This window comes from Natator depressus, chromosome 9 (assembly GCF_965152275.1).
Source record: "Natator depressus isolate rNatDep1 chromosome 9, rNatDep2.hap1, whole genome shotgun sequence".
In the NCBI taxonomy this organism is placed as follows: domain Eukaryota; kingdom Metazoa; phylum Chordata; order Testudines; family Cheloniidae; genus Natator; species Natator depressus.
In genome coordinates this window covers 21,767,647-21,780,410 of record NC_134242.1, presented here as the reverse complement: position 1 = coordinate 21,780,410, position 12,764 = coordinate 21,767,647, and the positions used below count along the sequence as shown (strand labels likewise).

Below are 12,764 nucleotides of genomic sequence, written 5' to 3'. Positions count from 1 at the left end.
ACTGGAGCTGGGGAACCTCCCTGTGGAGCCTGCCTGGGGGGTAGGTGTAGATTTCCCTACGTAAGCTGTACTGGCGGTTGGGGAGCAAGGGGCGGTGGACTTTCCGCCCCCCCTTTCTTTTCTCTCCCTCCCCCCCCCCCTTTGGGGGAGCGAAAGGTGGCGGCTTCTTTTCCCACTTCTTGTAATCTGCAATCCGGCGGGGTGGGGCAACTGTCCGACCGCTGTTCCGTACCACCACGAATGTAACTGGCCCTTCCCGAGGACGAAGCGGCACTCCTCAGGCGCAGAGGAGAGTGGTGTGATTCTGTTCTTCGGGGCGGCGACCCCACCATCACTAGCAGTATTATAATCTTCCGAACCATGGGTGAGGGTCCATTGCAACCTATGGGGGAGAGCGGATTCCCCATTGTATCCTTATGGACCTGTGGGGACCCATTCATTGGATACCAATCACTGGAGAGGAGGCACAGTAACAAGTTTGTGATGCATATGATGTGACGAGAAACCAGAGTATGAAAGGTTTCACAGTAGCAGCCGTGTTAGTCAGTATTCGCAAAAAGAAAAGGAGTACTTGTGGCACCTTAGAGACTAACAAATGTATTTGAGCATAAGCTTTTGTGAGCTACAGCTCACTTCATCTGATGCATTTAGTGGAAAAGAGTATCTCTTGAGAATTTGAGAGGCCTGATTTTAATCTGTCTGCAGACTAGGGTCTTCTCTGTGACTATATTTTCAACTACTTCTGACAATTATACCTTAGGGAAACCCCTATAGATCCAGACCAAGGGGCTGAGGGGGAACTTTAGGATGACTGGTTGATTCCAAAACAATTCTGAGGGAAATGCGTAACACAATCACTCGACGCTGACATCAGTTACTGTCCTCACATTGAATCTTTTCCAAATGGGGGAATCTTCTTGGCTTTTAATTTTTTCCCCCTATTGTAATGAGACTCTCACTTGGCAGCAGGTCTGTAAGTGTTGCTTTTAAGAAACACCTTTGATTTTAGTTTTTGTGGGTGGTGGGTTTGGACTTACTCCCTGATCATCTAATAGGTATTTAACTGGGGTAAGTGATTCCTGTTTGGCAAGGTGATTCAGATTGAGATGCGAAGGAACTCAGATTTAAAAGCTGATGATAAATAGTTATATTGTAAATGACTCTCTTAAATCTATTTTCAGTATTTTTTGTATGATTAACTACCCTACTCAATTTGAATTAACATTCTAAAAAAAATCCTATAGAACTTAGTCTTTTTTTTTTTTTTTTTAAACAGCCGTGGGGGAATCCTTCATAACGGGCATAGACTCAAATTGCCTTAAAACGAATTCTCCGTCTATCTTCCACCCCCACTTTCCCAAATGAAGGGCTCATGTGTGGGTTGGGGCTGTAGGTAGGTCTGAAAATGTCAAATGATTGGCACCCATTGTAAGATGACTTTCCAGTCACGTCAGTTTCTTATCTCGTGAGAAGAAAACTTTCTTGTCTGTTTTTCTCCATGCTAAATTCACCACTTGCTGTGATGGAGTAATTTAGGCTCTTTGAGGAGACTAGTTTACTAGTTGAGGCTTCTTTCTTTTCATCTTTCTCCTGAGCTTCTTTCTGTTCTTTTTTGGCAACTGCCTTTAGTGCCAAGTGGTGGACTTTTGTACTGTGTTTTTCCACCCATGATCAAGCATTAACATCAAATCTACTTCTGATACTTAATTTGCTTTTCGTTTGGTGTGCTGTCTTTAAGTGTTGAGCATTGACAATAGTGAGCATTTAGCTACATTTTTGGGAAACAGTTCAATTTAATGTCCTTTGGACTAGAGACTTTATAGTGTGGAAATGGTATTTGAGTATTATTAGATTGGGCTACTGAAAATACTTGTTAGAAAAATCTTAGGTGTGTATATGTAAAAGTGATTCTTCAAGTACTTATCTGCTTGGGATATTCACTGATTGTTTTGTTACTGAAAGAGGATGACACTTGCCAGCACATCATAATTATTCTTTATCTGAATATAGATATTATGTTTTAATGCTGCCACATCAGAATGTGTCTGTATGATGGGTTTCAATAGATGGATGTCCCCTACGGATATGTAAAAGCCACCATTATGAGAAAGCTACCGTTTTAAGGGACTTTAAAATATGGTGACTAAAGGCTGAGTTTTAGTTTGTTTGAAATCCTAATTCCATCGTCAAAATTCATATGGATTTCAGCTTATTATTAGTCATTTTGGGTACACGTGCACAGTTATAGCCCTTAATGGGTGATACGCCCAGCACTTGGGTCATGGGGTTTTTCTTGTTTGTGTTAGCAAAGGAGACATATCCCTTGGGTAGTTTGATTGCTTGGAATTGGAGGGGAACAGCCAACAGAAATCATGCCAAGCAAGAGGACCAAAACCTCCACTGCAGCCTGTCAAAAAGGCAAAGAGCCCTTAGAGGAATCCACCGGTGATATGGAAGTGGAAAAAGAAGCCGACACGTGCATCAGTGAAGCATCTCAGCAACGTAAGTGTTTGTTATGATCCCGATGTACCAAGCATGTAAATTTAGTGATATCTTGATGATAGTATCTTGCTGAACTTAAGGCCACTCCAGTTCAGATTCAGCTCTTTTCTAGGAAGGGATGCAGTAATTTTTTATTTTGACAAGTTGAATTTAAATCTGATTTTAAAACTGCAAATATGGCTTTGAAAGAGTTAAAGCATTTACATCGGTGTTTCAGTTTAGGTAGAAATGCTGTTGGTAGACAATGTTTCTTCCAGCTAAGTCTAGATTTCATATTCTTGCTACGTTGTCTAATACTTCTGATTGTGGTAGCAGGATTATTTTAGCTACATATGCATCCCGCAATATGGGATTTCTTGGGCTGGAATAAGTGGCAGTGACTTGAAATCTTCTTAAAATGAATTACTTTTAGGCAATTACTCATTACATATTAAACTTGTGTTAGAGTTGATTTTCTGCTGGAAATATCGGTAGAAAATGGTTTTTAGGTAACCATGTATGTGATGTTATTGAAGTAAGATGTTTGATAAATGGTTAATATGTGGAAAGTGATGTCAGAGTTGTCTACTTAAAGAAAAAGTTGCTTTTAACAGTTGAAAAGCAGTTTTACTTAAAACTATAATTGAAATCTAAGGGGCCAGTTTGTTTTCGTAACAAACTTCCTGCCTTTCAAGCGTAAGTTGTGCTGTCATTACAGTTTTTCAGGGCATTGTTCAGCCATACTCAGATCTCCTCCTCCTTACAGTGTGTGTGAGCATGCCTGAAATGTGGCTGTCCAGTTATTAATTAGAAAGACTTTGCCCATTTGTACGGATTTGTAGGCTTTTTAAATGTAACTATTGTAATTTCATACTGCCTTGCAAAGTGCTAGAATAAGCATTATATAATGAAAGAGTAACTCCACTATTGAATGGATATGACATCTTAAGTGTCTACTTTCTAAAAAATTAGCTCCTTGGAGTTAAAGCATCTTTCTTCCACTTACATTCAGTTTTAATAATTTAAAGTGAAAGTATAGATTCAGAGTTTGTGTGGAAGCAAATTTTCGTACTTTCTGCTTGAACTAGGCATTTAGAAGGTCTCTCTAGTCATTGAGACATCATATCGTTTTTTCTTTTTATTTTGGATGTTTTTAGCAGCCTCAAATGGGGTACTTGATGATCGAAGTTTAGAAGAGATTTTGAGTAGCATCTCTCCTCCCCCACCTCCAGCAATGACCAATGAAGCTGGAGCTCCTCGCCTCATGATAACTCATATTGTAAACCAGAACTTCAAATCCTACGCAGGGGAGCAAATTCTGGGACCTTTTCATAAGGTATTTTTCTATTTTAAGTAACTTCTAAACTGAAGTAAAATTTTGTTGTGCCTCTAGTACTCCTTATAGTATTGTGAACACAACTTATCAGCAAATAACGTCTTATTTTATATATTTATAGTGGAAGAGTGAGAATTACTTTAATGATAATACTCTAATTTTATTTACAGGACAATAGATTACTTATAGTCAAAGTGTAAGTTTTTTTTATACTGTGTCTTACTTGAATTAGAAGGAAATTACAACTTAAGTATATATCTTTTGCTTTATTTGATTTACTGAACAATGTTTAGGGGTTAAATCACAAATACAAGAAAATTATGTGGTTAATTATGAACTTATTTCTTTATAAACCATGCTTTCTGAGTAGAATATAGCTTTCTGACTTTACAGAATAAAACTTAGAAATCTGAGCTAACCGGAGGTGTGTTTTGAATAGGTTATACTCTTTCCCCCCCCCCCCCCCCCCCCCGGCCCCTGGCAGTAAAAACTAAGCTTCCCAATAGTCTGCAATTTCCTGCACTAGAAATAACAGTATTTTCAGCTGTCCACAAATGAAATATATGAAACAAATTGGCTAGTTTCTATTGTAAATTTGAATGTTGTTTCTTTCTGTTATGCAGCGTTTTTCTTGTATTATTGGACCAAATGGCAGTGGAAAATCCAATGTCATTGATTCAATGCTTTTTGTATTTGGGTATCGGGCACAAAAAATCAGATCCAAAAAGCTTTCTGTGCTGATCCATAATTCTGATGAACACAAGAACATCCAGAGTTGTACTGTGGAAGTTCACTTTCAAAAGATCGTTGACAAGGTACGTATTCTTCTGCTTAAAGGAAAAAGTATGCTGAGGCTCTTTTTTTTTTTTTTTTCCCCCCCTTAAGGATTTGAGAATTTAACATTTTACTGTCTTAATGTGGAACTAGCTTAGGATGAAAAAACTTGCCCATGTGATCGGCTTACCTTTATGAAGCAGAATACTTCAAACTAACTGGCTGAAAAAGTACACAACTTCAAGGAGATTTGTTTCTTTGTAGTGCTTAATTTCCACTTTGAGTAGACATAACTTTTCATTAGAACTTCTGGATGACTAGTGTTTGGTAATACATTATTTTAAAGTTTGTTTAGAAATACTAAACGTTATTCTACCATCAAGTCACATTAGAAATGTTCTTATATTTATATATCCATATTTATCTCTCTCACACACTTTCTAGGGTTGTGTGCAAGTGATTTCATTGATACTTTAAGTCTAAGATCAGATGCATAATGTATTCTAAATTGTAACATGCATTATGCAGATTTTTTTAAGATTTGAGGATTAAAACCTGGATATTTTTACACTTATCAGCCTTAGATATTTTCTACTTCAATATCAACTTACTACAGCTTAAGGTTGAAGTTTTTATAGTATATGCACACTATTTATATTACATTACATTACCAATTTAAACAATCACAAGACTTTCACCTAAAAAGACTAAACATTTTCTGAAATATTAGGGATAAGATGTTGATGTGACCTTCATTTTGATTGAAATAGAAAAATAAAAGAATTTTAATGTATCTATTTTGCTTTCCACTTTACTTCGTGTGAACTTTTATGTAGTATTGTTGATTTATTATTACTTACAGCTTGATGGGAATTTTTACTTAAAGGATTCTAATACTTGTTCAACATTGCTCAGATATTGACTTGATTGTCCAAGAAATGTTGCTTGGGATAATTTTGTGTGTGTATCTGAAGAAATAAAAAAGGGGAAGTGTACTTGCTTTCTGATGTAAATCATAAAAAGCTTCTTGAAAGTCAAAAGATTTTATTTAATAGGTTACCAGAATATATAATTCTAGGCAAGGGTATTATAAAAATAGACTCTTCGTGCATTTTAGTTGAAGCACTGTTTGTCTGCATTAAACTACATCCGAATACAAATAAAAATTTGACATGTATTTTTATTATACTTGACTGTTCCAATAATTATATTTATTATGGTTTTCATTTGTATCTGCATAATACCTAGAAGCTAATTTCATGAAGTAAAACAACTTCCGAATGGATTTGATATTAAAGTTAATTGTATTTGGGGGGGCTATTCCATTAAAGTGGCAAACCACTTTCTTAAATTTTAGAACTACCTGTGTTTCTTTAAAACTTCCTTTTTAAAAATAAAATTTGGTGTTGGTATTATTGTACCTATTGCTTTCAGGTAAAGCAAAGATCTCTTGACCAGCTACAAAAACATTTATATATATTTGTTCAACGTGTCTGTTTTTACTGTATCATTTTTTGTATCTTCTATTTGTACAATGACTTCAGAGCTTCAGAGGCACTTAGCTAAAGTTCTTCCTCAGTGTTTTGTTTGTTTGTTTTGTTTTTTTTTCCTTCAGGGCTAACTTATTCAAAAATAAGACAGCAATTATGTTAAAATATTCAAGGCATCCTAATATAAAGATTAAAAGAAGAAGTAGCCTCTTTGAATTTGAACAAGGTTTTTTCTTTTTGATATGCATGGAGAGTGTAGCAAGAAAAAAAAATCTGTCATTAGATGCTAAACAGAGACTATGGTGTTTTAAAGCAGTAGCTGGGGTGAGAGGAGGGAGAGGCATAAAATTAAGGCCCACTCAGTTTAAACTTATATAGAGTGCTTCTATGCTGATTTCAAGGCTGTTTTTGGAAGCAAAAACATTGCATGTTTAGTGAGGTGTGCATGGTCTAAGATTTATTATACACTTCAATAGAACTGGGAACCAGGGTACAGTTGCCTTGTAAAAGCTTGAACAACAGGGTAAAACTGCACTTAACGGTGAAATCTGAAGTAAGCTGTGACCTAATACTAACAATTGTTTTTCTGGTTTTGTTTTTTCCTCAAAACAGGAAGGGGATGATTATGAAGTCATTCCCAACAGCAATTTCTGTGTATCTAGAACTGCCTACAGAGATAATTCTTCTGTCTACCACATCAGTGGGAAGAAGAAAACATTCAAAGATGTTGGTATTCTGCTTCGAAGCCATGGAATTGACCTGGACCATAATAGATTTTTAATTTTACAGGTAAGTCTGATTAGTTCTGAGTTTAAAAATATAAACTTTTCTTAAACTCCTAACAAAGTAAATTTGTCTAGGTACTCTGAGTCTTGTATTTGAGGCCTTAAAGTACTCTAGCAGCACATCATGGTTTGCATGCTCTAGCAAAAATGCGAATCATTATTTGCTGCTTTGGAAATTTAAGGAAGAGAAACAGTTGAAGATACTTCTAGTCCAAAGGTTTGTACTGCTGAGTGTGTTCCTGAAATTTGGATGAATAGAAGAATTGCTATACTTGTTCCGCCCTAGCAGCACGTAAATATTGGTGTAGTAAAGTAAATCTTAAACCCCAATATTATTGTGCTGCTTAAGCGTGGCAGAGATTCAGCAACTTGTTTATCCTTTAGATAAGATGCATCAATACTGAGTCAACTCAAATGTGAAATAGAGATTTGTCTACATAGTGTTTTATGACATTGAAATGTTTTTACTTTAATAGTACATACATATTGAAGTTAGATAGTGTTGCTTTCAGTCTGTATAGACTATCATCACATTAAGCATGCTATTCTTTACGCTTCTTTGACAACTGCAGAAGATGGAGTTTTTAAAAATACACTTTTAAAGTATTTGAGTACCTAAATCAGCCTTGCACAATTAAGTAATTAAAGCTCAGAGCAAACCTCATTCAAGTTTTTTAAAAATGAGGTTTGGTTTTTTTTGGTTTTGGTGTTTTTTGGGGGGGTTTTTTTGTGTGTGTGTGTGTGTGTGTGTGTTTTTTGTTTTTTAGAGAATTTGCCATTCCTGGGACTCTTATTTTCACTTCCTGGTTTAAAGGTGAAGGGGCTGGTGTCCTACATTCACCTTTTGAGGGAAAAAAGCCTGCAAAAAAGCATCCAGGGCTTCCCAACTTAAAAATAATTGGGCTTCGTGCAGCACCTGTTGGCCAGGAACAGTGAACCGCGGCCACTTGGAGCTGCAGGGGGGCCGTTCTTGTGGATGGTCAACGTAAACAAATGTCTCGCGGCCTGCCAGCAGATTACCCAGATGGGCCGCATGCCAAAGGTTGCCAACCCCGGTGTAAGATGTTTTCTCCAGTACTTGGACGAAGGTGGGGAAATATCTGGGAAAGATTCCTGCCAAACATAGTTCTTTTTAATGTGGGTGGCTTTCCTTCCATTCCTCTCTCCCACCCCCACCCAAAAAAACCAACCCTCCAATAAAATATATATATATTCAGAATTAGTGAAAACTCACCTATTATTATAGTAGTCCAGTGGACTACCAAAATAAAGTTGTTAGAGGGGAGCCACCACGTGTAAGTCCCATTATTTTCACCTGATGATGGGAAAGGGAGTGAATGTTGTGTAACCAGCATTAGACCCACCACCCTGCCCTTTCTTCCCTGCTCCTCCTCCTCTGGCCTTGCGTGGGCGAAGTACTATTGTAAACTGTGTAGAGGAAAATGTACCAGATTTCTGTGCAAATAGTCTTCCTCAATAAAGCAAGTCCATTTCCCTGTGCAAATGTCTGTAGAGCTCTGCTTCAAATAGATGCTGATGATTAGTTGACTCAGAGGGAATGTGAACTGATAACTACCAATGGGGGAACGTGACAGTTTTGAATATTTGAGGCCTGGGGATTATAGCTAAAAATATTTATTATGTAAATGTAAGGACATTTTTAAAATATGGCTTTCCCCATGATTAAGCATTTAAAGTATGTGCTGCTGTAATTTAAGAATCAATAAATAACATTTCCACTTAAGTGTTACTACTTTTCTGTTTATAACTGAAACTGGACTTACTATATCCCTGTTTTTTCAAAGATTTAAATGAAAATTTTTTAGTCCAATTTTAAGTGGTGAATACCTCAAATCCTGACCCGTTAAATGGTGTATAACAAGAATATTGTGCTCATTCTGAAGAGGGCCCAATTCTATTTTTAATTAAGGGGTCTGGGCCAGGGTGTAAGTTTAGGATATATACTACTGTCCTCATTGATAATGGTGAAAGTTAGGCTGTACATTGAGACGTTTGTGTAAAGATCAAAGGCAGAATGTAACCTACTTATAGTAACTAAACTTTTAGTTATTCAGTACCTAAAATTACTGGATTCAATTTCTCTCGGTAGAAAAAATACCTACCTTTGGACTATCTCTATTTCTACTTAGTTTTCTTCTTTCTCTTTTTCCTAATAGATTTAGGTGCCCAACTTTAGGCACCTAAATTTTAGTCAAACTAAATGGAAATGAATTAGTATGGTTCTCTCTATCAGGTCCACTTAGTATTGTTTGCTATTCTGAACACACTTGAAGCATAACTTCTAAAATAGCCTCTCTGCCTACAGTCTTCAAAGAACCCTGTTTTGTTTTGGTTTTTTTGGTTGAGGGGGCGGGCAGCAGGAGCAGTACCATTTACAACAAAGAGCCCTTGTCAAAAAGGTTACTCAGGTATTACACCCCCTAATAGGATCTAAAAGCTTTGTTGCAAAAATTATTCTCCTGAAACTGGACTTGACAAATATATTTTGGTTTTAAACCTTTGAAAACTATTTATAGACTGGCTTCAGTTAAAATGGAAAATTAGCAACATTTAAGTAGGGGAAAATATTACTTAAACTTCAGCACCACGTACTTTAGGATTTTGATAATATTTTATAGCAGCTAACTTTATTAATTTGGGGGTAAACACTTAAAATTGTCCAGGTGTACTTTTCAAATGTTCCACAGGCTATCTAAAACTATAATACAAACATGAAATTTGTCATTGTAAAGCTTATAATAAAAGTATACCTTATTGTAGAAAAGTCCAGCATCTTGCTGTTGGGTTTAAGATAATGTGATTTTAAAATTTTTCTGAAATTGTGATGTAAAACGGTTAGCTGTAAATGACAGCAAATAAAACTAAGGTTATTTTTTAAAACCTTGCTTATAATGGAAATGGCTGTACTACTTGTTGCTCAACAATGGCTCCTCCAGACAGTGATTAGCGTTAAGCTTGGAGGGCCATCTTGTTTACTTCATTTTTGCTGGAATGATGGTGGGTATGTCTAAAAGGAATACTAACTAAAGGGGAAGGACTTCTAGAGATCTGTCAAGATCGTAGACTTCCCAGGGATAGGCAAAGACACTTGAATGTGACCAGCAAATGGGGAAAAAACTATTAAGATTACAATTCTGCTAAATGTCTCCAAGATGAGAGAGGCAGTTCAGTGCACAATTAACTTCAATCTCTAAACAAGAGTGGAAAAATCCAGTCCTACAGTAGATAGCTGGCTCTTATTCAGTTATTTTCCAGAATAATCTTAATTTCTGCTAAATTGTTGAAGTATTAAAATATGGTGAGATTTTTCAATATGTTTTCCTATAAGGTAGATTGAAAGTTATGTGCTGAACATATCCTCTTATGCTGATTATTTAAAATATACACTTCTAATCTTGATAGGTTTTTAATTCTAATATTTGCAGGTAACTTTAAGCAATTTTAAGGAAAAAATAGTCACTGTAGTTCTAACTGAACATTCTGCAGTGTACTAATAAGTTTTTAGCCAATGGCAATGTATTTTTGTCTTATGATTTAAGACTGCTGCCAGCAAAAGTTTAATATATTAAAATCTCCTTTCACCTGTTGGCCCATGGAAATATTTTAGGAATCGCTTTTTAGAGGGTTGGAAGACTTAGTAGTTGGGGGAGCAGTTTGCTTTCCAATAAGGAAACAGGTTGGTTTGTTTTGTTTGTTTTTTTTCCTCCACTTTTAGGACAAGTTTGTGAGCAGTGGGTAGGATTAATTTTACATAATGTCTTTATTGCATTTGTTTTAATCCATGTGAAAGTTCAATTCCTATATATAAAATGCTCATAAGCAATACACAGATTTATTCGAGTGAGTACTAAAAGTAGTTTATGCTACTGCTGTGTTAGTGTTATGCTTCATGCTGAAGTGAACCCAATGCAGTGGGATATGATCATTATTGCCTCTCTTATACTTCCAGCATTCTAAAACCTAATGTTTAGAGGTCACTAAATTTTTCATTAGACTTCCATGTCAGATAAATATTTCTCAAAAAAAACCACACACACACTCTCTTTTATGGTTTGAGAAATCTGACTTTTTGAAGATTAATACACATGCTTATTGTATATTGTCAGATTTAAAGTCTAAGGTTCTAACATAATTCTGTTATATTCAGGGAGTGTCTTCTGATGCTTTTTATTGGATTTGTTCAGAATCTGACTTTGCAGATCATAAAATCTTCATTTGCTTACAGTGTTACTCTTTGTAATTAGCAAGCTTGTTGAACACTGGAAAAGTGAGTGTTTTGTGAGTTTTTATTTGTCTCTCTTATTAAACATGGGTGTGGGTAGACTACACTTTGCATCTCATCTAGCTATTCATTAGGACAATAATGGAGCAGGATTAGTATATTTAAATTGTGTTCTCTTCCAGATGGAATTTTTTTTATGAATTATACAGTTAAATGTTGCATTTTCTTGAGATTGTCAATCTCTGGCTTGGATTCCAAAACTAAAGACTGTGAGTGTAAGTCTAACTTAAGGAATCATATTTAGCACAGAGCTGAACAGGATGTTCTTGAGAGAGCTTCCAAAATTACAGTCAAAATATGTGTAAATAACAGTTTAGCAAAGATAACTCTTAAGTTGGAGTACTACTGCATTATGAACGCATAATTATCCTATACAAAGTTCATCTATTACTGTAACTGGCTAATTCTGAATTTCTCAGCTTTGGGCAAATTAGGGTGTCATTGAAAGTTTCCTATACATGTGCATCTATCAAACATTTGAATTAAAATTCTCAAAATGTATATCTAAGATACTTACAGGACTCCAGTATGTAATTAAACTATCCACTGTATTGTTATATTGATTATTTTTCTCAACCCATACCCAGTAATACTTAATTTTCTGGGGATGTACTGGCAGAAATTATAAGGATGGTGTCACCAAGTGAATTTTTCCTATTTGGCATATATGGAGAAATTGCAGGCTAGAAAATGAGACATAACTGCAAAAAAGAAAGAAACCCCTACAAGTTTATTTTCCCAGTCCCGTCCTGTTAATAATAGACTTGTGGGGGTTTAAACTAAGAGCAATGAGAGCTCTGTGAGAGACTCCTTTGCAAGAGTGGAGGGGAGAATAAGGTAGCATTACTTATAAGGGTGCATAATAAGTGGCCTGAAAATTCTGTGGAAATCAGTTTCTTGATTAGAGCATTTTTGCTTGAAAAAAGTATCTCGGTTGAACAGTGAAGGTCAAGTGTGGCTGCCATTATAAAATTCCATTTTGAAAAAAGCATATCCAGTATTTACATTTCTGGCATTAATGATTTTTCTCTCTTCCTTCACCTCGTCCCTTCACTCCCTACCCCACCCCCACTGAAAATTTGAAGTCAGTTACCTAGAAGAAGCAAAGAAATTGAAGGCATTTTTTGCTAGCACAATCAACACCATAGTGGAAGAACAACTACAAATGGGAGGGGAGATAAGACAATACAACGAATGTGTAAACTATTATTTGGTAGACATTAATGGTTTACAGCTCCTGGGGGTGGGGCGTGGGGGGCTATATCAGATGAAGCTGTTGTCTCAATGTATTTGTAGGAACATAGAAAATGGAATTAGGTGAACAATCTGGTATGACATCTCTGTAGGTGGCCAGTGTTGGACTCAGGAATTGAAAATTACACTGGCTTGAGACTTTGCCTGGACTAGTGAAAGTCAAAGGCCAGATCTTACCATTTGTAAAATAGCATTCATGTCTGGTCCAGCATCTTGTGACATGCCAATTCTCATTACCTTCTTGCCTCTTTCACTTCAGTCCTAATGTAACTTGTACTGGCTGTTGCAAAAAGCTACGGCCGAGACTAGTAGTTACATCATCTAAGGCTTTATTTCAATTT

The 12,764-nt window shown here is 36.1% G+C and overlaps 1 protein-coding gene across 3 annotated transcripts in view; it reads left to right on the top strand.

Moving 5' to 3' along the window:
- The window catches only part of SMC4 (structural maintenance of chromosomes 4), a 101,425-nt gene that overhangs the window by 248 nt on the left and 88,413 nt on the right, over positions 1-12,764 (top strand). For all 3 annotated transcript variants that reach the window (XM_074963657.1, XM_074963656.1, XM_074963655.1), the window contains exons 2-5: positions 2,307-2,502; positions 3,639-3,817; positions 4,441-4,632; positions 6,694-6,870. In XM_074963657.1, the coding sequence (XP_074819758.1) occupies positions 2,373-2,502; positions 3,639-3,817; positions 4,441-4,632; positions 6,694-6,870 (678 nt within the window). In that variant the 5' untranslated portion in view covers positions 2,307-2,372. The remainder of the gene's footprint in view (positions 1-2,306; positions 2,503-3,638; positions 3,818-4,440; positions 4,633-6,693; positions 6,871-12,764) is intronic.